This window comes from Rhea pennata, chromosome 1 (genome assembly GCF_028389875.1).
Source record: "Rhea pennata isolate bPtePen1 chromosome 1, bPtePen1.pri, whole genome shotgun sequence".
NCBI lineage: Eukaryota > Metazoa > Chordata > Aves > Rheiformes > Rheidae > Rhea > Rhea pennata.
Genome location: NC_084663.1, coordinates 159,721,273 through 159,744,912, shown reverse-complemented (window position 1 = coordinate 159,744,912; position 23,640 = coordinate 159,721,273). Strand labels below are relative to the sequence as shown.

The following is a 23,640-nucleotide window of genomic DNA, read 5'->3' as shown; positions in this document are numbered from 1 at the left end:
TGTGAGGTCAAATGACCTGTAATAAATCATTGAGGAAAAAACAGGTTTTGATTGTTAGCAAGGAGCCCTTAGTGCAGGGATCATATGGTGTACTCTATGATCATGGGGGGTTCTACAGTACAAACCAATATTAAAAACTGCTCTGGAGGGTTAACGGCTTAATAATTTGTTGGTCTTTCATTATGTTGGCGTAAGGAGTTTTGAACATATAGGAGAAATTCGTTAAATACTGCAATTAGTCTGTCACAGCATTTTTGCTGATATGTATTTCATTTTTCTTAGTTCACGTTTCGTAAGGAGGAAACATGTAAACCTGTTTGTACAAAGACATATGATACCAAGAAGCCAGAAGATAAGCAGAAGTTAGACTTTTTGAAGAAAAGTATGCTACTGAATTATCAACATCATTGGTAAGCTGATGCCAGAATGCATAATCAGTTGAGTCTATTACATGGGTGATAAGTAATTCAGTATCATTTTGTATTTGTGTGTTAATACAGATTCAAGACTAGGTGTTTCAGCTAAATCTGTTACCGTTCTGTTCTTGCAGAAGATGTTGTTTTATTTGTCTTCTCCATACATATATATAAAAGATTTATTTATTTATTCATTTTGCTCCAAGAATGAGCACCAGGAAATGAGTTTGTTTCAAAACTTACAGCTTTGTGTGTTCTTTGTGCTGCCTTTGCGCTTACTGCAAAATACTGCTCTTTCTTTGCACCAGTAAATGTGAAAGTGAATTATGCTCCAGCTTGAGAAATGTCTTAAGGATCAACAGTTTTGAGACTGCTTCATGCAGAGTGGTGGCCAGCCAAAATTAACTAATAGGGTACTTCTGAGGAATGCAGAACTACTTACTCCTCTCCTGTTCCTTTTTCAGTCCCTCTGTAACAAGTATTTTTCTGTTTGGGTTGTCCAAGAGTGTGCTAGGACTCCTTCTCTGCTTGGATGCTGAGGTTCTGTTCTTGTGGGAGCTAGTGGCGGGCAGGGCTAGATATGTACGCTGAATCTTGTGCAGATGGTTCAGTTAGGAATTAGCTGTGCTAGGCATCCAGATGCAGGAACTGGGAAACACTTACCTGCAGGTTTCGTCTTGCTATTAGAAATATCTGGCCACACTGTCTGGGTTTGTATAGTACTTTGTATGGTGGTATGCCATGCTAACAGCAGCCTTTGGGTACAGCTGTGGAAGGAACAATTAGTTTATGATTTCAGAGTTGCCTGTGGCATGTCTTTGCAAGTAGTACCTGAGCATAATTAATTAATTACACATATGATTCCAAATACATCCTCTGCTTCACAAAAACAGATTTCTGTTTTCATCTAATTGGATGATAATTTTCTAGATATGTTAGTGAAAACACAGGTGAAACATTTAATGTTGCCTCTGTCATAAAATGTCATTTGCTAATGTTGTATTCTGTTTCTTCAGTTTTGAAACAGCCACTTATGCTGTAAACGCAGTGAGTGCTTTTTCTGCTGTTCTTCGGAACTAATGTTGGACATATTTAGGGATAGAATATGGCTCACAGATGTAAATCTTTCTAGGAACCTCTTTAAAATTACCAAAGTTGGAATTTGATAGATAAGGCCAGAAGGGTTCATAAGCAAAGGCCTATGCGTGTTTATGTAAGTGAACAAGGAAATAATAAAGTAATAAAAATACTGTGAAAGGTGCAGCTACTTTTGCAGAGATTTTGAGTGTATAAGCCTAATGCAGAAATGAGCAGAGATACTGGATTTGATTATGTTCCAGTTAAATAAACACTATATGTATTTATAATACTTGAACCACTTTTAATTTCACTAACATATGTTGTTGTGGCATAAAACTTCAGCTTTAGAAGTTTGTGTATATGCGTGTATGTAAATTAAAAATATGGTATCCCAAGACTATCGCTCTGTCACTTTTCGAAACAGACTCACTGTGTTTTTAACAAAACCCCAAATTTTAAGCTGATTATTCATGGAGAAACTGAAACAGAACTGTGTAAAATTAGACTGTTTTATTCCCTTCAGAATAAATTATTTTACAAATATATTTAGGTAATGTGTTTAAGTATGTATACTTTAAGTATGTATACTGTGAAGTATAATTTTTAGCTAACTTGATAGATATAGCTAACTTGATAGAATTCTATTTTAGTTCTTATAAGATGCAGCTCGATTTTTCAATCTGAATATCTCCCTTTAAAAATATGGTACTCCATACATATTCTTATATTCTTAGTTTTTTTAAAAAATAGCACTTCCACCATTGTGGGATTTTTTTTGTTTGGGTTTTTTTGTTGCTAGGTCCACTGCCTTAGAACTTTAGATTGCATGGGATGCAAATTCACCTTTACAGCTGTTACGGTAATGCACGTCTCCCTCAACCATAGCTTCACAAAGTGGAGGTGGCTGGCTTTTGTAATAAATAATGCATGGACCAGGCATGTGGTATAGGGACATATTGTACAGGGATCAGCAAGGTAGCATAAGTGAGGATTTAATAGAGGTTTATTATCCAGCTTCAATTTATCATAAAATTCCTGGGGAACACAGATGGCACAAAGTACTTCTAAGGTTTTAAAAGCCACTTAATAAGCTTAGGAGTTGACATACTGAATTGGACTCAACAGCTAAACTGATCTCTTGTCTGACAATGTTCATCACCAGATGTTCTAGAGAAGCGTGTAAGAACACTTGTATAACATATTTGCCCCTTGCGTATAATCTTTACAAGTCATTTTAAATTTGAAGATTAACTGTGAAAAATTATTTGCTTCTTAAATTATCAATTTGTTCCAGCATTGCTGCTTGAAGGCAGCTCAGTATGTCTTTTCTACAGAAGATGTGAAGCAAAGCCTTTATCACAACCAAACTCTTTTGCAGTAGACTGATGACTGACTTGTTTTTACTCTGTGAAATGAAAATACTAACAAAAGCGAGAGCTATCTCCAGCATATATTATGGAGGTAAAAATCCAAATATGATCTAAATGTAATGAAACTGCTGCTGGAATAGCTCCTAATCAGCAGCTTAATTATATCTAATAGTGTATGGGAAGTGAGTAGGATTTGGTTGGTGTTGCTGCTGTTGAAAGCTTTGTGGGAATCTTTGGAAACTGTTGAGCACCTGGAAATCGTGTTTTCGGAAGGTCTTTGCCTTTTTCCCATGTGTCAGTATGAGCTAGGAGCATTGTAACTTCATTCTGTCCAGTAGCTAATGGTGGGGATGATGCAGACTTATTTGTGTTTGCCTGAACAAAGGCACCATATAGCACTCTTTTTAGCTCTTATCTTTTGATACATTGAAAAAAAAATACTACTGTAGAAGTAGTGTTAAAATATGTAACATGCTAAAAGACTAAATAATTCTTCATAGCTAGTTTCCGATGAATTTTTTTTAAAAAAGCTTAGGAGGTATTATCAAGTATTTGTTGGCAATAATAACCTACTGGTTATAGTGATGACACATTTAATTGTAAAGGTTATTCAGTAGCTTGATAAGTTTTACAAAATCATGTGTTGTTAAGCTTCAGTGGGATGCCTTTTTTGGTCCAGTGATGCACAAAAAGTGACTTTCACCCCATGGCTTCATCTTTGAAACTTGCTAATGGACCTGTAAAAACATACCTTTGAGCAATTAATACTGCCCCAAGGGCAGCTGCTGAATTTTAATCCTCATTTAAATGATTATATTTTGGCATTTATCTTTCAGCCATTAAGAAAAACTTCATAGTGTAAAGAAACAGGCCTTTTACCTCGCTTTTACAAAGGGAGATGTGACCATATTGGATATCTTTTCATATCGTTAAAAAGTATTTTTGTGTCTGACAGTCTCACTGTTTGTAGCATGACTGGTACTATACAGCTATACTGTATACTATACAGCATTACTGTATCATATTTTCCTGGAATTCCTCATAAAGGTTTAGCGTTCCTCTGCAAATTTTCCATTAAAACTGAATTGTAAATGTACTGGGTTCAGGACTTTTACAAGATAGGAATTTAAGTTTTGTGAGGAAGTGGTATAGAAGAAGCAGGTTAAAAAAAAAAAAAAGTGGTTTGCAAGCAGCTACTTTCCCATAAATGTAGTGGTTCAAAGGTTTTTCTTATGCAGACTATCTATTAAAAGATACCGTCCTTTCACAGAACTGCAACTGGTTAGGAATTTACTTCAATAACAAAAAATGGAAGTTGCATTTCACCTTTAATGAAAAATAAAGATTTACATTGTGCCATGAAAAGTCTTGCAGTTGAGGAGCAATGAGAAAACCTGCTGGATGATTATGTTTAGGAATATATGTGTGTGTGTATGTGTGTGTGTAGGCAATATTTAGGAAGTTTTATGTTTTATCATAAAGAAACTTGAAATAATAAAGTTAATTTTAGCTGTTTGAGTGGATGATTCAGGCTATTTCAAAAGATGAAATAGTGAAACAGTTAATCTGTGGAATGACGAACTTCATGTTTTGGCCTTAATTTGTGAGGTGACTTTGGAGATCAGTCCAGTGAATAGAATGTGTTGGTGGTTACAGAGCAAGTCTCCCATTTCCAAGCCACTTTCTAAAGAAATGGTTTTTTTAAAGGGATGACATTTCAGTCAGAACTACATATTGCAAATCCAGTTTGCAAGCAGAATGCGAGTAGACAGTGCAGTCTTAAGACGGGAAATCTGAAAGAAGTTTTATTCTTGTATTTAGTCTTCCAGTATCTCATGTAGTATAATTAGATCAATATTAATCTGTTTTAATTTACATTACACTCTGTATTTTGAAAGACTGTGAAATAACAGTATATCCTTTGCAGGATTGTGGACAACATGCCTGTGACATGGTGCTATGATGTTGAAGATGACCAGAGGTTCTGCAATCCTGGTTTTCCTATTGGCTGTTACATTACAGAAGATGGCCGTCCAAAAGATGCCTGTGTTATTAATGTATGTTTACAAAATTCTTCTATTTTTTTAAGGAATATCCATTTTTTTACTAACTTAAAGATTAGCATTTCTCCTGTGTCCTGTTTCTGTGGTGAGTCCTCACAATCTTAAGAACATTTATTCCCTAAAATTGGGCAAGTGTTTTGGTATCTCTAAGTACCACAGCTTGGAAGCCTATTCTGTTTAGAAGAAACTAAGAGCTCTTCTTTTGGCTCTTCTTTGTGTAATAAAGAAAAGCTGAAAAAGATGGAGGGAGGTAGGCACACACATAGCCTTTATTATGTATAGGGTGTGCAGAAGAAGACGAACATGTTATCCTTTGTTGCCTGAAGAAGTCTAAGCATTCTAAGGCTTGGGCTTTACATTTTTGTGGGATAGAAGTGTTTTCTTCAAACCAGGTTTACATAGACCTGTTTATGCTCCTTTATATGGAAATTAATACTTCTTGGGAAGATAGCCTTCTGCATTAGCCAACACAGTTCTAGGGAAAGCAGAATAACTGAATAAAAGATTCCTGAGTGAACTGCACTTCTCTTGCGAGGAAGAAAGGTCTGTTGGATAACTGGGGGAGTTCCAGGTAAATGCACTGCACGATTTGTGGAGATAACACATTAGGAAGTCCAGTCTTGTCTTCAGATTACCCCAGACCTCTTCTAAAGAGGGCTGATGGAGAACTTGAAATAGATGTTAGCTTTTCCCACTTCATGAACTGTCCTGAAGAAGACAGTTCCTGCAGTTTTGACCTTACTTTCTTTCCTTTCGTAATTAATCAGTTTCAGAGACTCCAACACAAATTGCTGTTGGAAGTAAATTCATGATCAAATATACCATCTGACAATATTCTTTTATCCTTGTTTAAATATTTTTGGCTGATTAAAGGAAGATAACCTAGAAGACAAGTAACTGAAGAGTTGTAGAACACTTTGTTTATATAATCACCCTTACAGATAGGGCCATTTGAAGAAAGTGATGTGGGGGGATAGAACCCTGAAGAAATGAAGTACTAACTGAAATTCAGTAGACATGTTTTTTGTGACTTAACTTCTTGTTTAACTGTCTAAATTCCAAGCTGATGCATCCCTTCACCTGAGATCTGTATTCAGCATTCTTAGCTGCTGCTTGCAGTTCTTCCATGTGTGTCTTTGGTTTGAAGTATGAAGGCGATTCTGTCACAGTGGACAGTTACTTGCATTCCTGTAAGATTCCATTTAATCTATTAGAAAAATACACAATGTTTTAAGATAGTGAATTGTTTATGAAATACTTGTATGGGGTTGTCACATGACTTGTCCTATTCGGCTTCTACTTCCATTAGGTAAAATGGAACATCTTCAGTTATTGAAACATATCAGGTAAAGTTTGTCTACTTTTCAACTATAGTAAACAGTTTTTACTATTAATTTTCTAGTTTGTCTTTTAAATGCAAGGAAGCACTTCACTGTGTTCCCAGAATCCCATGTTCATCTTGTAGGGGACTTTCCTGACAAGAAAACTGTTTTAAAATCCATTTTATAAACTTCTGCCCAAGGCTTTGGATGTCTTTATCTCCCTGATTGACTCTTTCTTCTTTTCTTTTCTTTGTCATTGCAGTCAGAATTTCATGAAAAGGATACATTCTATATCTTCAACCATGTTGACATAAAAATATATTACCATACTGTGGAAAATGAAGCTCTGGGAGCAAGACTTGTTGCTGCTAAACTTGAACCAAAAAGGTTAGTGTTCAGGAGTATCTTGCCATCAAACAGTGGTCCATCCCAGGATACTTGCTTCAGTTCTGGGTTCTTTTGCTAGTCAGAAATGCTTTTAGATATGTAACTGGTAGGTTAGCTTTCCCAAAGGTTATGTAATGTCACGTAGGACATCCAACATAGTTTTGTTCTGAAGTCCATAGATCCTTCTGCACTATTTCCTATTCTGGACAAGAAAAGATAAAATGAAACCTGGAGGTCCTATACATTCAGTGAAGCAACCCTCATTTCTCAACTGGGGAACATTTTACCTTGCAACCGAATTCAGTATCTGAAGCACAGGTTATCAAAGTGCAACATTTGATGTCTTCAGCAATGAAGATTTTACTAGAAAGATTTCACAATGTTGTTCTGATGTCTGTATGACTTTTCTACAACTGATGCCTGTTTTATCACTTACTGGAATCTTAGCTTTCTTTTCTGTTGTATTCTTAGTATAACTGAGCTTGTTGCATTGTTGCTGCAGTATCATGATCAAAATACATTTTTTCTGCCACCTAGCTGTTTTGACAGAAGTCAGTAATTCCATTGTATTGTGACGTTTTGTTCGGGGATTCTTAAGAATACTCACACATCTTTAGTTTTGGTTCTCTGTTTTTGAAACTGTGTTCTATAGGGTATTTTAGAAGACACAGCTTGTGTCCAAAAAGCTCTGATGGCAAAAATTTCTGCACTTTTGTGATATGTTCCTTGCGAGTTCTGAAACAATAACTGTTAGGAACAATTTTTGTATTTAAAGGAAGAGACCTGCATGAGACTGATACTTGTGTGAACTTGTTTAAATACATTCTTAATAGTGTTATTAGTCAATCTTAATAGTGTTATCAGTCAAACAGCTTTCATCTTGTGTTTTTTCTTCTGACAGTTACAAGCATACTCATCCAGACAACCCTGACTGCTCAGGAATACCTATGGATATAAGTAATAAAGCTAATGGAGAAGTCAAAATAGCTTACACGTACTCAGTTACTTTTCATGTGAGTATTCAGCTTTTCTGTGTTAGCTATCCCTTAATAGGAAATCACTTACATTAATAATCTTGACTATAAGAGGTGGATAACTAAAACTATTTCAGAATAGCTAGTTTGTCATTCAAAAACTCTTCTTATTTGAACTAGATTGTCAAATATGACATGGGGTTTAACTGCATGACTTGAATTTTGCATATTCCCCTCCTTCCTAAACTTACAGATCCTGTATGGTTTTTAGAAGAATTATACTTTCCATGGCTACCTAGGTTGTCTGGTAGATTAGTTCCCAATCCAGGCTTTTAACTTGAGAAATTACAGGTTTCAGCAAATTAGTGTGGTAGGCAGGTGGAAGCTCGTCGTTTTCTGCTCTCCTGCTATAAAGATTTTTGGTTTTTTTTTTTTTTTTCTGTATTTCCTCCAGTGTCTTCCTCCCCTGGAATTCTGCCAGAGACTAGGAAGCTGGTATTCTTTGTTCCTTTGCTCTCTATTTAAAAGCTGAGGAGCACTATATTAGGCGACTGCAGGGAGCAGTATTTGAATGTGTCTCATTCTAATGACAGGCTAGACAGATGGGGGATTTAATGGAATTTTCTGAAAAACTGTTTTGTAAAGTATTAGTCTAAGACTTCAAAAATGCAAATGGGGAGCTAACAAGAGGAAGGCTGTAACTAACTGGACTTGTTGACTCCCTGTATATGTGTTGAAGGGACAGCTTGCACATAGCTATCACAGCTATTCTTACTTCCATCCTCAATGATTCTGTAATCCTTCTGAGGATAAAGGAGTCTACTTCTTACCTTTTTTTATCTTGTTACAGATTTTCATCAGAATCATGGCAATTAAGATATGAAAAATATCAATAGGGCACCTTTTAATTTTGTTTGGCTATTCTAACAGTTTTCTTGTGCTTATTGCAAGATCAGCGACATCTTTCTGAATGATAGGCCATTGCCAGATAAAGACTGGTTGCATATATTCCCTACTTCTAGACTTAGAGCTTGCTATAGGATTCAGTTCAACTAAGGTGAAATGGAGACAAAATGTTAGTTGGAAAGTAGCGCTGAGTTTGTGTGGAAACTACTGCCACCATTTTAAGTATACAGTAAAGCAGTGCTCTGGTAATGTCAGTCCATCTCCGCACTTTCTCAGCCATGAGCCATTTTTTTTTCTTTCATAAACTGTTTTAGTGTTTTGACATTTACCATGGTAGTTCTTGACCATAGTAATGTACTGGATTGCATGGCAAAGTGCAAAATGCAATAAATAATTTTAGAAAAATACTTAAAAGGAGTAATATTATGTATGACAGTTGTTACATTTAGAGAGGTTGCATCAGTCACAATGTTGAAATTGATTTGTATACTAAAAAGTGAGTACATCTTTGGAAACCTGTGAGAAGTTAATAATTAAGGAGTGAACTTCGCTTTGCACTTAGCTATCACATTGTTTCTCTTATAAAAATGATATATCCAGCTGTGTGTTTTACTGTCCTGTGCACAATATCATGTCTTTTGAAGATCTTTCTCTGACATTTCATCAGATTGGCACATCAGATCATCTCAGGAAGAGAGAAAAGAGCCAGTGTAGGTATAGGGGAAAATGTCATTTTATCCTAAAGCCATTGATGTAGTTTAGAAACTTGTTACTTGCATTGAAATGTAGTTTTTGCAATGACCTGGATATTTGATCTTGCTAAATTATCTAACCCACTGGCTTTTATGTTTTTATAAATTGGATTTACAGGGAAGCAAGCTCTTGTGTTTTACAACTCATTAAAATAACACCTTGTCAGCATAACACCTAACTATTTTTATTAATTGATTTTAGTATTTATGGTTTGTTTAGTAGTAATCTTCATGCTGATCAGTGCTATTTATTCCATTTTTCACGTCTACTCTGAAAAGCAAAACAAAAAAATTTTCTCTGAAGCATTTCTGGTCAATGAATATTCAGTCTGTATAATGAGTTGAAATACAAAAAGGAATAATTTCTTTTCCTTTGCTGACAACATAGACATTTTACTACTGTCTCCGCACCTGTCTTGCAGTATAAGCTGACTATAATTGGAATGGTAGTTGGTAAATAAAATTTGATGTTGAAACAAAGTTGTACTAAAGAAAAGGATAATTTGGGCAGGACACTACTAGAAAAAATGGAAAGCTCTGCTTGGTACTCTTTCTGTTGCAGTACTTGGTCTCTCAATGTTTGTGATACTGACTTAGATTTGCTAAAAAAAAAAAACCCTAATATTTTTTAATATTAGAGTTGATGGTCATTTGAATTTCAGATGAATTGATGTAATACTTGAAGGGAGGAAGCACAGTTGATGGTCATTTGAATTCCAGATGAATTGATGTAATACTTGAAGGGAGGAAGCACAGTTAATTTTGTATGGCTTTATGTCCTGAAAATACAGGTGCTCGATAGTATTTGGAAAATATTTTCTTTTAGATTGTGGTCAAATCTTAAGTTTGTTTTAGGCAATCACTATTAAACTATTCACTCTAAGCCTTGTAAAATGAAAGTTTTAATTTGTCATATGGTTGAAGGTTGCTTTACTTGAATAATAACTTGTAAATTTAAGTTGGAGACTGGCAATGTCTGAGACTGAGACATTTACTCTTTCAGGAAGAAAAAAATATAAGATGGGCATCAAGATGGGACTATATTTTGGAATCCATGCCTCACACACACATTCAGTGGTTTAGGTGAGAATAAAAATGCTTGTATTCAAGTGTTCTGTCCTGAAGAATTTTCACATTGGAATTTTAATGGTGATTTTTTTTTTTTCCCTTAAAATAGTATCATGAATTCCCTAGTGATTGTTCTTTTTCTGTCTGGAATGGTAGCTATGATTATGTTGAGGACACTGCATAAAGACATTGCAAGATACAATCAGATGGATTCCACTGTAAGTCTGGAATGTACCTCCTAAAATATATTTGGAGTTCATTTGTTTTCAGCTAAATATTTCTCTGTAGCAGGCTATTTAAAAGGTGATCCATTATATTAAAATACTGTATTTGCTTTACAGGAAGATGCTCAGGAAGAATTTGGCTGGAAACTGGTTCATGGTGATATTTTCAGGCCCCCAAGAAAAGGAATGCTACTGTCTGTTTTTCTAGGCTCTGGCACACAGATCTTAATAATGACTTTTGTTACCCTATGTAAGTAATACGGTTGGGCAAGAGATAGTTGAGTACAAAGAGTCTCTTATTACTTGTTGTGTAGCACTAATAAAAATGGTAATTTCTTTTTTAACTAGAATATTTTTTTAAAAGACTAAGATTAGAACAGCTGAGCTGAAACAGTAGATATACAGCTTAATATACGTAGATCTTAAGAAAATAATTGATATATTGACTTTAAATCAAATGTATAATTAAGTTCTAAAATTGTGTATATCTGCTTCATAGTTTTTGCTTGCCTCGGATTTTTGTCACCTGCTAACCGGGGAGCTCTGATGACCTGTGCTGTAGTCTTGTGGGTACTGCTTGGAACTCCAGCAGGTTATGTTGCTGCCAGATTCTACAAATGTAAGTAAAAGTTATTTAAAATGACAGGGCTTAAGTTCATTAGACTAAATTATCATCACAGAACTAATTTTTATTTTGTGCTACTGTTTATAGTTTCCCTCAGGGTAACATGGAGAAATGTACTTAACAACAGAAAACAAATACAAAACGGTTAAATTCTTATGTCATAGTTAAATGACAAAGTTAAATTGTTTTTGATGTGATCACACCTAAAGACCCTGAATTGCTCACAGCTATGCATTTATGGGAGGAGGAAACAAATTCCATTTTATTAATACTAAGCTCATTACTTCTGACAGTTTTGTACTTCTGTTATCCTACAGTTGGGGGGAGGGGTAAATCCTTAACTTACTTTCAGTTTGAGCCACAGATGTTACTTTTTCACCCCCCCTCTTTTTTTTTTCCCTAAATCATGAACCTCTGTACTTCCTTGCCTGAGATTTTTGGTCACCTGTCTGTATTAGCTTGATCCTAGCTGTTTGGGAGACTGGTGCTGGTCAGACTGAAGAAAACAATGAAGGTTACTAGGAGTTCTCTAGTGTGGAAATCCACCCGGTGGTATTTGAGCCCCTTACATTACTTGATAACATTTTCTTCAGTTGATCCCAGTTAGCTTTCATTTCAAGGCCTACCAACCTTAAATGTTTTGTTTCTCAACTCTTTGGTTTAAGTGAAGCATGCCATTCCACTAACAGCTTGTTTTACATATTTAAGCTACAAGACTGTTTATGACTTTGAGCTAGATCTTTTGGACTGAATTACTTTTGACTGAGCTATGAAAGGAATTTATTTCTGAACTGTAACATGGCTGTAGATGTTGAGATCCTTCAATTTCTCCTAACCATTATGCAACTTTTATTTAGGGAAAACCACTGGGGAAAGAGGGTTAGTATTTGCAGGGAATTTTTCTACAGTGGTGGTGATGAGGTAGTAAACTATTCCCTTGTCCTGTTCTTCAAACCAATCAGACTTCAGTGGAATGACACTTCAGGACTGAAAGCATAGCTGAAAACGGAAGTACTCTTTACGTGATGCTGGATGTTTTGTATTTTGAAAATATTTTGAAGTATGTTCATGGTAAACTGATTCTGTATCTTTGGTGAAGAGGTGGCTAGTAATAGTGTTTCATATTGTATTGAGAATTTAGTTGATATTTGGATATTCTATTTAGTGAAACAGACAGTGCTCCAAAGATATGCCTGTCATCCATGACAATTGGCAGTCATAGATGGTATAGAGAATGTAAATGTGAATGTTTCTCCTTATGTTATACAGAAAAAAATACTGTAAGATATACGAAACAAAATACAAGTGAAACACATATTTAGCTTTTATATTTTTTTGTTAACATGACATTTAAACTGAAGCCTGATTAAAAATAAATGGTTAATCTTAATAACCAGTGCAGAGTTCAACGAAGATTTTATGAAGGGAAAAAAACCCAATTAAAATCACTCTAATCATAATCACTTCTGACTCTTGAAATAAAAAAGCATATCATTATGACACTGCTCAGTGAAGCTGACAATTTCATCTGAATTCCGGCAGGATATTTTAATTTTGAAAGTGTGCTGACTAGAATTCTTATCAGTGTAGAACAAATTCATAAAGATTGTTTTTAATAAAGCTATACTTGGTCTTGTGATAGCACCACCCTTAATGCTTTTAAGACTAACAGAACATTACTGTTCCCTGTAAGCATGTTAGTCCTGACTTTCTTGTAAGATTCTTACACAATAAATATTTGAAGATACTTTTAAGCTTGCTTTTCCCATATTTATATTTTTCTACTCAAACCTGCAGTCAGATGTTGGAAAGCTTAAAATCCTTAAGGACTCAAGGTTTATGCTGTTTATAAAGGCTTAAGCGAACACTGCAAATCTATTTCTGTCTTTTAACATAGAAAGATAAAGTCGTCAGAGACCCAACTTATTTATTCAGATACCTTTCCTGACCTTAATTTGAAGTTTTCTTTGCTTTGAAGCTCTATGATTAAGCAATATGATGAGGGAAATTCATTTTCCTAACTAAAGATGTAGCATACTGTTTTGAACTTGGGCACGATAGCAAATCATTTGAGTTGTTGCAAGCTAAGTATAACAGCTAAATGGACTGGAAAATTAATAGTTTTGAGCTTAATGCATGTTTTGATGACTGTCAAATATTTTAATATAGCATTTGGAGGTGAGAAATGGAAAACAAATGTCCTGCTGACATCATTCCTTTGTCCTGGGTAAGTCAGAATATAGCCGTAATTAAAAGAATTAAATTGCTTTTCTGACAAGCATAGCTAATTTTAAGCTTCAGCTATACAAGTAAATCTTATTACATCATCCCTTTGTTCCAGAAGCTATGAGAACACCAAGGTGCAGTTGACAAAGATAAATGTTAATGGCACATCATCCTTAGATGTCTTTTTTTTTTCCTGTAAGCTTTTTGTTTATTCTTGATGCATGAAAAGGTTGATTAAGAAAGAGCAACATGATAGGAAGTTTTAGACAGGCACACCTTTTCATTGGTTCCTCTTGTTTCTCTGACCACACTGTAGTTGATCTTATGTGGTGTCATATACTGTATAACCATTGTGCTAAATTTTCCTACTTAATCACAGCAAGCAGTCTTACCCTGAAGTGTAGTTAAGACAAGCATATATTTGAAACTGCTTAGCTGGAACGTCAGCTCCTGCTGGAGTTCAGTCCAACCAGATTAAAAAAGAAGGACTAGCTTGACCTCTTCTTTTTAATATTTTGTATATGTCACTTGGTTTTAACGGATTTTACAGTAAAATTTTAACACAGTGCTATTGCTAACATTATTAAATTTTGAGTATTTCTGTGCTTTAAGTATGTTATGTATTTTTCAGAATTGTATTTGCAGATTTCTTTATCATGAACCTCATTCTCTGGGGAGAAGGCTCTTCAGCTGCTATTCCATTTGGTACTCTGGTTGCTATTTTGGCGCTCTGGTTTTGCATATCTGTACCACTGACCTTTATTGGTGCCTATTTTGGTTTTAAGAAAAATGTAAGTGTCTTTCTTAAGAGAGATTGTTTTGTAAGAGTGTGTGTGGGTGTATATAGTATATATTTTACATATATGTATGCATGCTCTATAGACTATGATTGAAGTAATGCCTGAGTCAGCTGCAGTCCTGTTCAGTTACTTTAGAATTGTATTAGACACTTGATCTTGCAATTCCAAGTTTTCAGATTTCAGTTAGTCTTTAGCTGTGGTGATATATCTCAAAGATGATTAGTTATTGTATTTAACTGAATGGCCGCTCAAGATAAAGTGATGATCTGGGCATTCTTTATTTTAATTAGCATCTCTTTCATTACTAGACCTAGACAAAAATAAGGAAATTCACTTACAGATTTCTGGGGTTCCCCCCCCCCCTTTTTTTTTTTTTTTTGTTTGTTTGTTTGTTTCTTGCCTACATCCACACTGAGTCTTAGGAAGGATATTTTCTGATCGCTAGACTTCTCTTAATTTGTGTGTTCAAAAAAATGGTATCACTGTTTGGCAGCCGCTGACTAAATTAGATGGGACGTCCTCCTAAACTGACTGATATTACGTGCTGATACAAGGACTCTTAATGACATGAGTGACCAAAGCCTTCTTAAATAGTGAAATTGATGCTTCCTTTTTGCTTAAAAAGTGCTTTACTGTGCCTCACAAACTAAAAATATCAGAATTAATAGATTTTGAGTTTATTTCATATATAGGAAGCCAGAGTTCCAGCTCTCTAACTCTCAAGAAATGCCTTCTGAGAAAACTGAAGTATCCGAAGAGTACTTTTAGATCAATTGTAGTTGTCTTATTTGTCTTAACTGTAATTCAGAACTTTATTTTTCCAATAGTCCGGTTGAAATTCCATCAAAAAACTCTGCCTTGTGCAATAACAGTTACTTCTTAAAATGAGGATTTGATAAGCTGCAAGGCAATATAAATATGTCATAAATATGTTAAAATTGAAACAAGAAAAGAAGCACCTGGCCAAACGTGTTGGTGCTCTTGATACAGTCTTTAAGAAAGGAGAAACATGAGAAAGTGCTGATTTATCTGCCTTAATTTTTAGTTCCCACCATGCTGGTCTATACATGCAGCTTAAATTAATGCCAGATTTAATCCTCTCACTTTTTAAGTTTACCCTAATGTGATTCTTGAAATATGTCCTCAAGAGTAACATACAAGGGCGGTTTTTAGAAGGAGAAATCAGTCTGCATCACCACCATCCCCAAGCTGAAAAGTAGAAAGAGAGCTCAGGCTCTGTAACAGATCACTGATCATTAATTGTGAAGAAGGAAGTTCAAAATATTTTTTACTCTGTTTTCTGCAAGAAGTCTCTTTTAAGTGGTTTGTTCTGCAGATGTTGGTGGCAATACTGGTTGTTGGTAGACATACAGTGTTAGATGAATGTATGTGCAAAACAAATAGTAATAGACTTGCCAGAAGTAGACTTTTGTTCCAAAAGAAGGCAAAAAGGTGATGATGTACTTTGACTTGTTATTTATGTAACAATCTCTTATTCTCATTTAAAGGCTATTGAACACCCTGTTCGCACAAATCAAATTCCTCGTCAGATCCCTGAACAATCATTCTATACAAAGCCATTACCTGGTATTATCATGGGAGGGATTCTGCCTTTTGGGTGTATCTTCATACAGTTGTTCTTTATACTTAATAGTATTTGGTAAGTTTACTACAATCTATTTGAACTTTCTCTAACACATAAAGTTGTAATTTCTATTTGAAAGTCTGTGTTCAGGATGTTTTGATTGACTTTTTGGGGACTGCAGAGTTACCAGAATACAGGTAAAAATCTGAATGCATCATCTTATTATTTTGTGGGTTAGAAGGTATTCGGTGCCTGTGTTGCTTGTCCAGGTGTGCAGAGAAGTGGCTGTGATATCCATAGCAATCTACAGCTGACTTACAATATTCAAATAGTTAGGTTTCTCACACTACTTCTCTGACTTCATGCAGAAGTGGCTCTGAAGCTGACATATGGCATATAACTTGAGAATAGTAAGTATATTAAAATTGACTGGCTTTTGTTGGCCTAGAGAAGTCTTATTGCTACATGGAGGAAAATAAAACACCAAAAGCTTTTCCTAAATCTTTAGAAAGGCACCAGGGGGTAGTTCTTTTAAACATGAAGAGTAACCCACTGAAGACTAGTTCAGTGCGAGTGAATTCTGATGTGAGCTCATAGAATACTGACAAACTAATCTACTGTGTGGAATTTGCCTTCCTTCTGGCACAATGTAGTTATTGGATCTCTTTAAACTGTTTCTGAACCTTGAATAGGTGCCTGTATTCAGCGTACACTTCTACAGCATTTGACATGTTTTATTATTTTGCAACTCTGCCCCTTTGATTGAAATGTGAGGTGAAGTCCAAGTTCTGCTGAAGTCAGTGGAAAAGGTGATACTGACTTCCCTGGAACCCTAACTTCACTCTTTATATCCAGCTAGTTCATTCCTAAAACCCCAAATACCTGGGGCATACTTTGGACTTGCTTTCTCACCGTTTTCAGGCTATAGCTGCTGAGGGTCATATTCTTCATAGAAAGCAAATTAGCCAACTATATGACTACACCAGTGATAGTACCTCAGTAGGAAAGGAAATATCAGTAAGACAGTGATATTACTGCATATGAAGAAACAATATTAGAATATTGTCCATTTTAAGTAGTGTTTTTTTGGAAATCCGTTTACAGGTCTCACCAGATGTATTACATGTTTGGCTTCCTGTTTCTGGTGTTCATTATTTTGGTTATTACATGTTCTGAAGCCACAATACTGCTCTGCTACTTCCATCTATGTGCAGAGGTAAGAAATATTCCTCAGTGTTCATGTTTAATACTGTTTTAAAGAGATTTCCACATAATTTTTAGGCCTTTGTAGTTGGAAATAAGTATTACAAGATTTAACATAAATATATTTACTAAATGTCTTGGAAGTGTGTATTTTAAAAGTAAAGCAAATTCAGGTTACTTCTGACAAAACTTTTAAAATAAATATTAAAACCTTGCACTGATTACCTTTAAGTCAGATAGCTCATCTTCAGTGTCTAAATCCCTGTCTTCTGAAGGTGTTAAACTAATCCATTAATTTTGATTAATGAATGTGCATTTTTGCATGTGTTCAACCTGCAAAAAAGTCTGTAGCTAGCAGTAGTAGGCCTGGTTTATGTTGATTATTTGGGTTTTCAGATTTTTGCCTATTTGATACTGATCTTTAGCTTTCATATCTCTAATAGTGAATAGTCTAGTTAAAGCAGTGATGATTAGCTTTTGTATGTAGACAGACGTTAGGAAAACTGACTTTTGGATAGAGTGATAACGAAGTTTGCTTGTAGTTCTGTATTTGGTAAGATGGTCAGTGTGTTAGAGGTATATGAAATATTACTCACACATTTCTTTCTTTCTTTTTTTCCCAACCTGCTTCTAGGACTATCACTGGCAGTGGCGTTCATTTCTCACTAGTGGTTTCACTGCAGTTTATTTCTTAATATATGCAATACATTATTTTTTTTCTAAACTGCAAATCACAGGAACAGCTAGTACCATTTTGTACTTCGGTTATACCATGATTATGGTTTTGATTTTCTTCCTTTTCACAGGTAAGTACATTGAACCTTGGCTAGATGTTGAGTCTAAATTTTAGCTTTGCTCAGGAGAACCCTTGGAAAAAGTTATCTTGATGAAGCATCACAAATTGGTACATAGTCTTTGATTTCTGCTGAGCTAGTTCTGTTGCATTTTTCAACTCTCTGATGACAAAATCTAAATACAGAGATGAAATGGGGAGAAAACAGAATTGGACTGCCTGTCTGAGGAGTTGCCTACAATTATATTTTCAAACATGACATCTTTGAATAAGATAAATAGTTTGCCAGATTTCATTCCTGTATTAACCATATGACAAACTCCATTTTTAAGTTAGTTGTCTTTGACTGAAAAACCCTTCAGAAACGTCATCAGGTCTAAAGTTACAGTGGCAGTTAAAAAAGAAATGGCAACTTTTGTGGGATAGAGGAAGAGATAAAAGATGAGTAAAAGTAGACAGTGAAGACTTTTCTGTGTTCTCTCTTCTGGAACTTTTTACCTTCTTTCCCAGTTGCACTGAGGAAGTGACAGGAGAAGGGGAACAGAAATACTTAAGCAGAGTTCTGATACGGCTATATCAGAAAATGATTATCTTCATTGTCAGATCCTGAAAAAGCACCCATATTATGTGCTGCACTTCAATTTCTTCTTCAATAAGTGAGATGAGGTGACAAAATCTTCCCTTTGTCATCCTTAATACTAAAAAGGAATCTTCAGTCAGACATGTGATAAAAATGCCCCCTTGTTTGGTACTAACTAGCAACTCCTCAAAAACCTTGAAAATATTGTATTGCATTCCAGCAAAATATATAATCAGTCTTTGTGGACTTCAGCATACAGAGCAGTCTTTTTAAAACTATTTTGAACTGAGAGTTGCTTTAAATGATTTAAAACTTCACCTTTATGATGAGCCTTAATATTTCCTGAGACTCTAGTATGGATTATAAATATACCTATAAAGGCTGCATTTTGAGCCGTCCCAGAACTCGTATGGCTTGCCATCAGAGATTTTAGTACAGGACTCACTATAAATAGTGTTTTCAGTTCTGCGTAATATAAAGGAGAATCAGAAAAGAGTAACAGAATATTAATTTCAAAGGCCTTGCCACTTCAACCTAGGACATACTGAAGCAGTTTATATGTCACAACAGATTGCAGGTGATGATGATCCAGGAACAAGGAATTCAAACGAATTTTGGTCACTGCTTTTTTTTTTTTTTTTTTTTTTTTTTTTTTTTTTTTTTTTTTAAGGGGGAACTGGACTGGAGGAGGTTATGTAATCCCTTTAAAAAGTGATCAAAATATGTTCTAAAAGTGGTTAGTTTTCTTTTAAAAATTTAATCTAATGTCTTTTGCATTGTTTGCAAATGTTTTGTGAGTTACAGCTCACAGTTACAGCACTTCTTTACTGTTATTTATATTTTATATACTGATAAACAAGCTGTTCTAAACATGTAGGTCTGAGATTCTGCCTTCCTTATTCGCTCTCTTTTATTTCTCACTGCCTTGGTTTTTTTTTGGTTTTGTTTTTAAACCTTGATTTCTTATTGGGTTATTAATAATCTCATTGTACTAAAGAATTCAAGAATGCATGGTTGTTTGGGCAAGTAAGGAAGTGTACTGCAGGATGCAGATCAATTTTAAATGTGGTGCAAATTTGTAACATGGTGTGAAAAAATATCAGGCCTATGAGTAAGATCAGTTAATTTAGTTTAACTAGTTTTTCTAATAAATATTGGGCATCTCTGCCATTAGTAGTAGATCATTTTGACCAAAACCAGAAGTGTTTACCCCATCTACTTTATTCATAGTCTGTTCTTCTTTGGACATAGGCAGTAATTCTGGACTGTGCACTTGTAAGGTGAGGGGGACTATGCAGTAATCCTTCCGTGCCGAGGCTTGGCTTAGGTGCCTTTCTGCACCTAAGGCACCATTCATTTTCCATCTTTCGTTTGCCTTTAATCTTTCAAGTCAGTTATGTCATGTGACATCGTCTGAGGGCATTAAGATGTGTCCAGTGCATCCTCTTTTCCTTTGCTCTCATGTTCACTTCCAGCTGGCCATCAGGAATTAGTTGTGCAGTGTCTGCCATCAAATCTGAGGAGTTCTTTTCAGGGTGGGTTCAAAAGGATGCAAGGGGCAGGTGATTTATCTCAAGACTTCTCAGATGCTTTCTGTGGTAGTCATTTGTGTGTAACTGGAGCAATGGACAGACAAGTTATGCTGTGCAACTCAAACTAACCTTCTACAGTCTTATGCTTTGGTTCTTGTAAAAATTCAGTTTCAGTGTTGAAATCAGGTGAGGATACATACGAAGTCAACCTTAAGGTCAAAACTTTTGAGATGACATATGCTTTATGAGACATCGTAGGATTCCCTTCTGTTTAAGTGCAAATGGTTCTTTAATTTGAGGAATATTCATGTTTCTTTAGACTTGAATAATTTTGTCCATTTGGCTTGGAATGCTAAATTCACAGGCCAGTACATTGGTTTCTCTCTGAGATTTGTTGAAGTGCTTCGAGATGAGGCTTTGCAGAAAGTAGTAGGCAGTTCTCGGTCCTTAAGTGAAATAGCACACTAGCAATTTAGCAAAAACTGTTCCTAAAGGCAACTGACTTCCTCTGTCAAAATGATAAAGAAGCTAAAAAGAGAAAATCATAATTGTTGTATCAAAACTATTCTACTGCTGCTTACTCATCTGTTAAAAATTGTCAGTATCAGGAAGGATTTTGATGGTGCCCTGCTGCTATGTCAGTGTAACACATGCTTCAGGCACTTGCTTCCATACTGCATTCCAGGTCATTGATCACACTCAGCAGGCAAAATACCGGGAGCTACATGACAAATCTTTGATTCACAGCTGGGACCAAAACTATGTATCATAGTAAATGAGTCAGTTAAACATCAGTAGTTTAGCAAGCGTGAAAAAAAAATTACTGTGATATCATTCATGGTTCCTTGCAGCCTTTTATAGTGAATGAATTGGCATGCAACTTTTCATTGTGGTTCTTCTCAAATAGTAAATTAAAAGGTGTGGAGGGGGCTGTTTTGTTTTAAGAGCATCTCTTGCATAAGCTAAGGCTGTGATTTACTAGAGGTGCTCAAGCAAAATCAGATCATTTTCAAGGCTTTCTTTCGCTCCTAGTTTTTGTGGGAAGTAAAGGTTCCCCTAACAAGTGTCTGAACTGCTTTCAAGTCCATTATCTTTCTGACTGAGGCTGCATTGTGAGAGAATACAGTTAGAATGACAAAACCCAACTGTATTAATTACTCTGCATTTGAAAGAGTATTCTGTTTAAAAACTTGCGTCTGTTGGATCTTCACTAAGAAAAAGGATGCAGCTAACTGTTTTAGTTAAAAGGCTTGTAATGAATCAGGGAAACAAGCTTCACCCTTTAATTTCAGTTCAAGTTTGCTTATACTTTTTGACTCGTAAGTATTTAGAAGTGCTTATTTTGAGGTATGTAACACAAATGTGTTCAGCAGGAGATTACAAACTCCATCATGACTTCACCATGTTCTGAATATCGTATTAATTTAATTTAAGCAGGAATAAGTGCAGTACTGTGTAGTACCCAAGATCTTGACACACAAACTAAGAAATATGAAACCCTTTCAATGCTGTTAACCTAGTTGGATTATTAAGTGTACAATGCTATTCCGACCAGTTAAGCAGGTCAGTTAGTGTCTGTAACTAGTCAGTGAAGAGGGGTGAAGTGGAGCTGTATGAAAGAGCTGGACTGGGGAATAATGAAAGCAACAAAGAAAAAAAAAAAAGGAAGAGAAACAACGGTGTCTTCCACAGGATAAGCTCAATGACTGTGAAAATAATGAGATACTTTACATAGTTGTTGAAGTCTACAAAGACTGTGTTCTGTCTGTAAATTTCTATTATCTGATCTGTTGAATGTATTGAGAACCAAAGGAAGGAGGTTGTGTGTGCATGTGTCCTAATTTACAAACTATAAATAGAAATTGAGGATGTCACCTATGTACACTGTCCCAACATAACTTTTTTTTTTTTTTTTTTTTTTAAGGGACAATTGGATTCTTTGCATGCTTTTGGTTTGTAACGAAAATATACAGCGTGGTAAAAGTTGACTGAAGAAACCAACATAAAGAATTAACAGAGAAGAGGTTTAATCTTCATTAACCTAACTTAAAGACCTGGTCTAGTTGATGAACTTGAGCTTTATCAGAAGTATTGGCTTCCTGTTCTTTGAGAATGATACTGAATATGCAGCTGCCCCAAAAACTTTTTCCACTAACATGTTTGTATTGTGACTTAACAACCTGTTTTCATTCAGATCTTAATGAAGATCAGAGTTAGGATATTTATGCATCTGTAAATACAACTATACTTTAAAAGAAACATTACATTCAAATGGCAGAATAGAAGTGGCTGTATTACAAAACTTAATGATACTTCTGATTAAAGTACAACTGTAAATAGGATTTTCTAGCTTGGTAGATGGGATGAATTATTTTTCTTTGAGGGAAATGAGACTTTTTATTATGCTAACTTTGAAGGATGACTCTTTAAGAAGTGTTGCTTTTAGTTTGGATGTGATTTTTATTTTTTACCGGTATTATGTCCACAAATATTCTGATTTCTGTGAATTCATTAGTTTCAGTGTTCTTGGCCTTTTAAACTATGTGCCTCTGAGTCCTTGAATTTATAAATTCATAATCTAATAAATATTGTAAAAATGTCTTGGTGGGTCATTAAATATTAGAAGTTCATAAAAATCTGTAAATTATAATGATGAGGGATGTTTAAAGACTGCGTAAAGTATTTTATGGCATTTTCTGTAGTTTAATGTATATTGACACACCTTTAAATCTGCAAGAAATACAGTTATTTGTGCTACATGACTATAACACTAAAATGTGTTTGTGGCGCATGAGAATGAAATCGTAACACCCTTCACAAAAACATTCTGCAGCACTTTGCCCAGATACTTACTTTCTGAGATACCAATGTGGAATTGTTAATATGTTGAGAGGATCTTAGTGCATGAGTCAGCATTCACTGCTGATTGTGCTTTTAGAAGATCTTCATGATGCATATAAAAATGGCAATTATTGCTAATTGTGGATAACAGGTTAGAAAAACAAAAGTAAGAGATTACTATTTTTGCCTTATATTAAGAGACTAACGTCAATTTCAGATGACTAGAGTAAAATCTATATTCACTTCTTCTGAAAATGGAGTGATTTGTTCATATCTTGTTTAGTAATTTAGTTTCTATTTGACTTTTGGCATGTTTTCACAAGCCCAGAATAATTTTATTTAAAATTAAACTGCATGTACCGGTTGTTATTCATAAGGCCTTTTTTATTTTTCTCTTTATTGGTTTACTTTTCTAAAAGACCTTAACCTAATGATGCTTGAATATTGAATCCAATAAAAATATCTTTGGTTAAGGTAACTTGTCATTCTTAACCCTGCTTAGAAGTCGGTATGTAAGAAAACCCCAGGTGGCATTTCCCAAAGTGCTGCGCCGCACAGCCCCTGCGAGGTGAACCACCCCTCTCGCACGCTCCACCTCTTCCAACCACAGTCGTGCTCGGAGGTTGCGAGTGAGACTGTTCTCATGCCCCTCCCCACGCGCACTCGCTAGGAAATGCTGATTTCAAATACGTCTTCCATGTTTTACGTTCAAAACAGGAAAGGGGCGAGTGTGGTTAGACGATTGTTCTTTGCTAATAGTGTAAGAGCTGTGTTGTGAACTCCTGACTTAAATTTTGAACAGTATAAAATTCAGCATTCTCAATATCCCTGTTCTTGTGAGCACCTGCCATAAGTACATCCACAGCTCAAAATCATCAACAGTTACTCATTCA

At 35.3% G+C, this 23,640-nt stretch overlaps 1 protein-coding gene across 1 annotated transcript in view; it reads left to right on the top strand.

Moving 5' to 3' along the window:
* TM9SF2 (transmembrane 9 superfamily member 2) overlaps window positions 1-23,220 on the top strand; it is a 28,901-nt gene extending 5,681 nt beyond the window's left edge. The window contains exons 4-17 of the mRNA XM_062566815.1: window positions 283-410; window positions 4,794-4,923; window positions 6,514-6,638; window positions 7,540-7,651; window positions 10,274-10,353; window positions 10,448-10,556; window positions 10,680-10,812; window positions 11,062-11,181; window positions 13,357-13,414; window positions 14,045-14,204; window positions 15,722-15,873; window positions 16,903-17,014; window positions 17,636-17,807; window positions 21,831-23,220. Of these exons, the coding sequence (XP_062422799.1) occupies window positions 283-410; window positions 4,794-4,923; window positions 6,514-6,638; window positions 7,540-7,651; window positions 10,274-10,353; window positions 10,448-10,556; window positions 10,680-10,812; window positions 11,062-11,181; window positions 13,357-13,414; window positions 14,045-14,204; window positions 15,722-15,873; window positions 16,903-17,014; window positions 17,636-17,807; window positions 21,831-21,898 (1,659 nt within the window). The 3' untranslated portion in view covers window positions 21,899-23,220. The remainder of the gene's footprint in view (window positions 1-282; window positions 411-4,793; window positions 4,924-6,513; window positions 6,639-7,539; window positions 7,652-10,273; window positions 10,354-10,447; window positions 10,557-10,679; window positions 10,813-11,061; window positions 11,182-13,356; window positions 13,415-14,044; window positions 14,205-15,721; window positions 15,874-16,902; window positions 17,015-17,635; window positions 17,808-21,830) is intronic.
* Window positions 23,221-23,640: the final 420 nt, after the last annotated feature.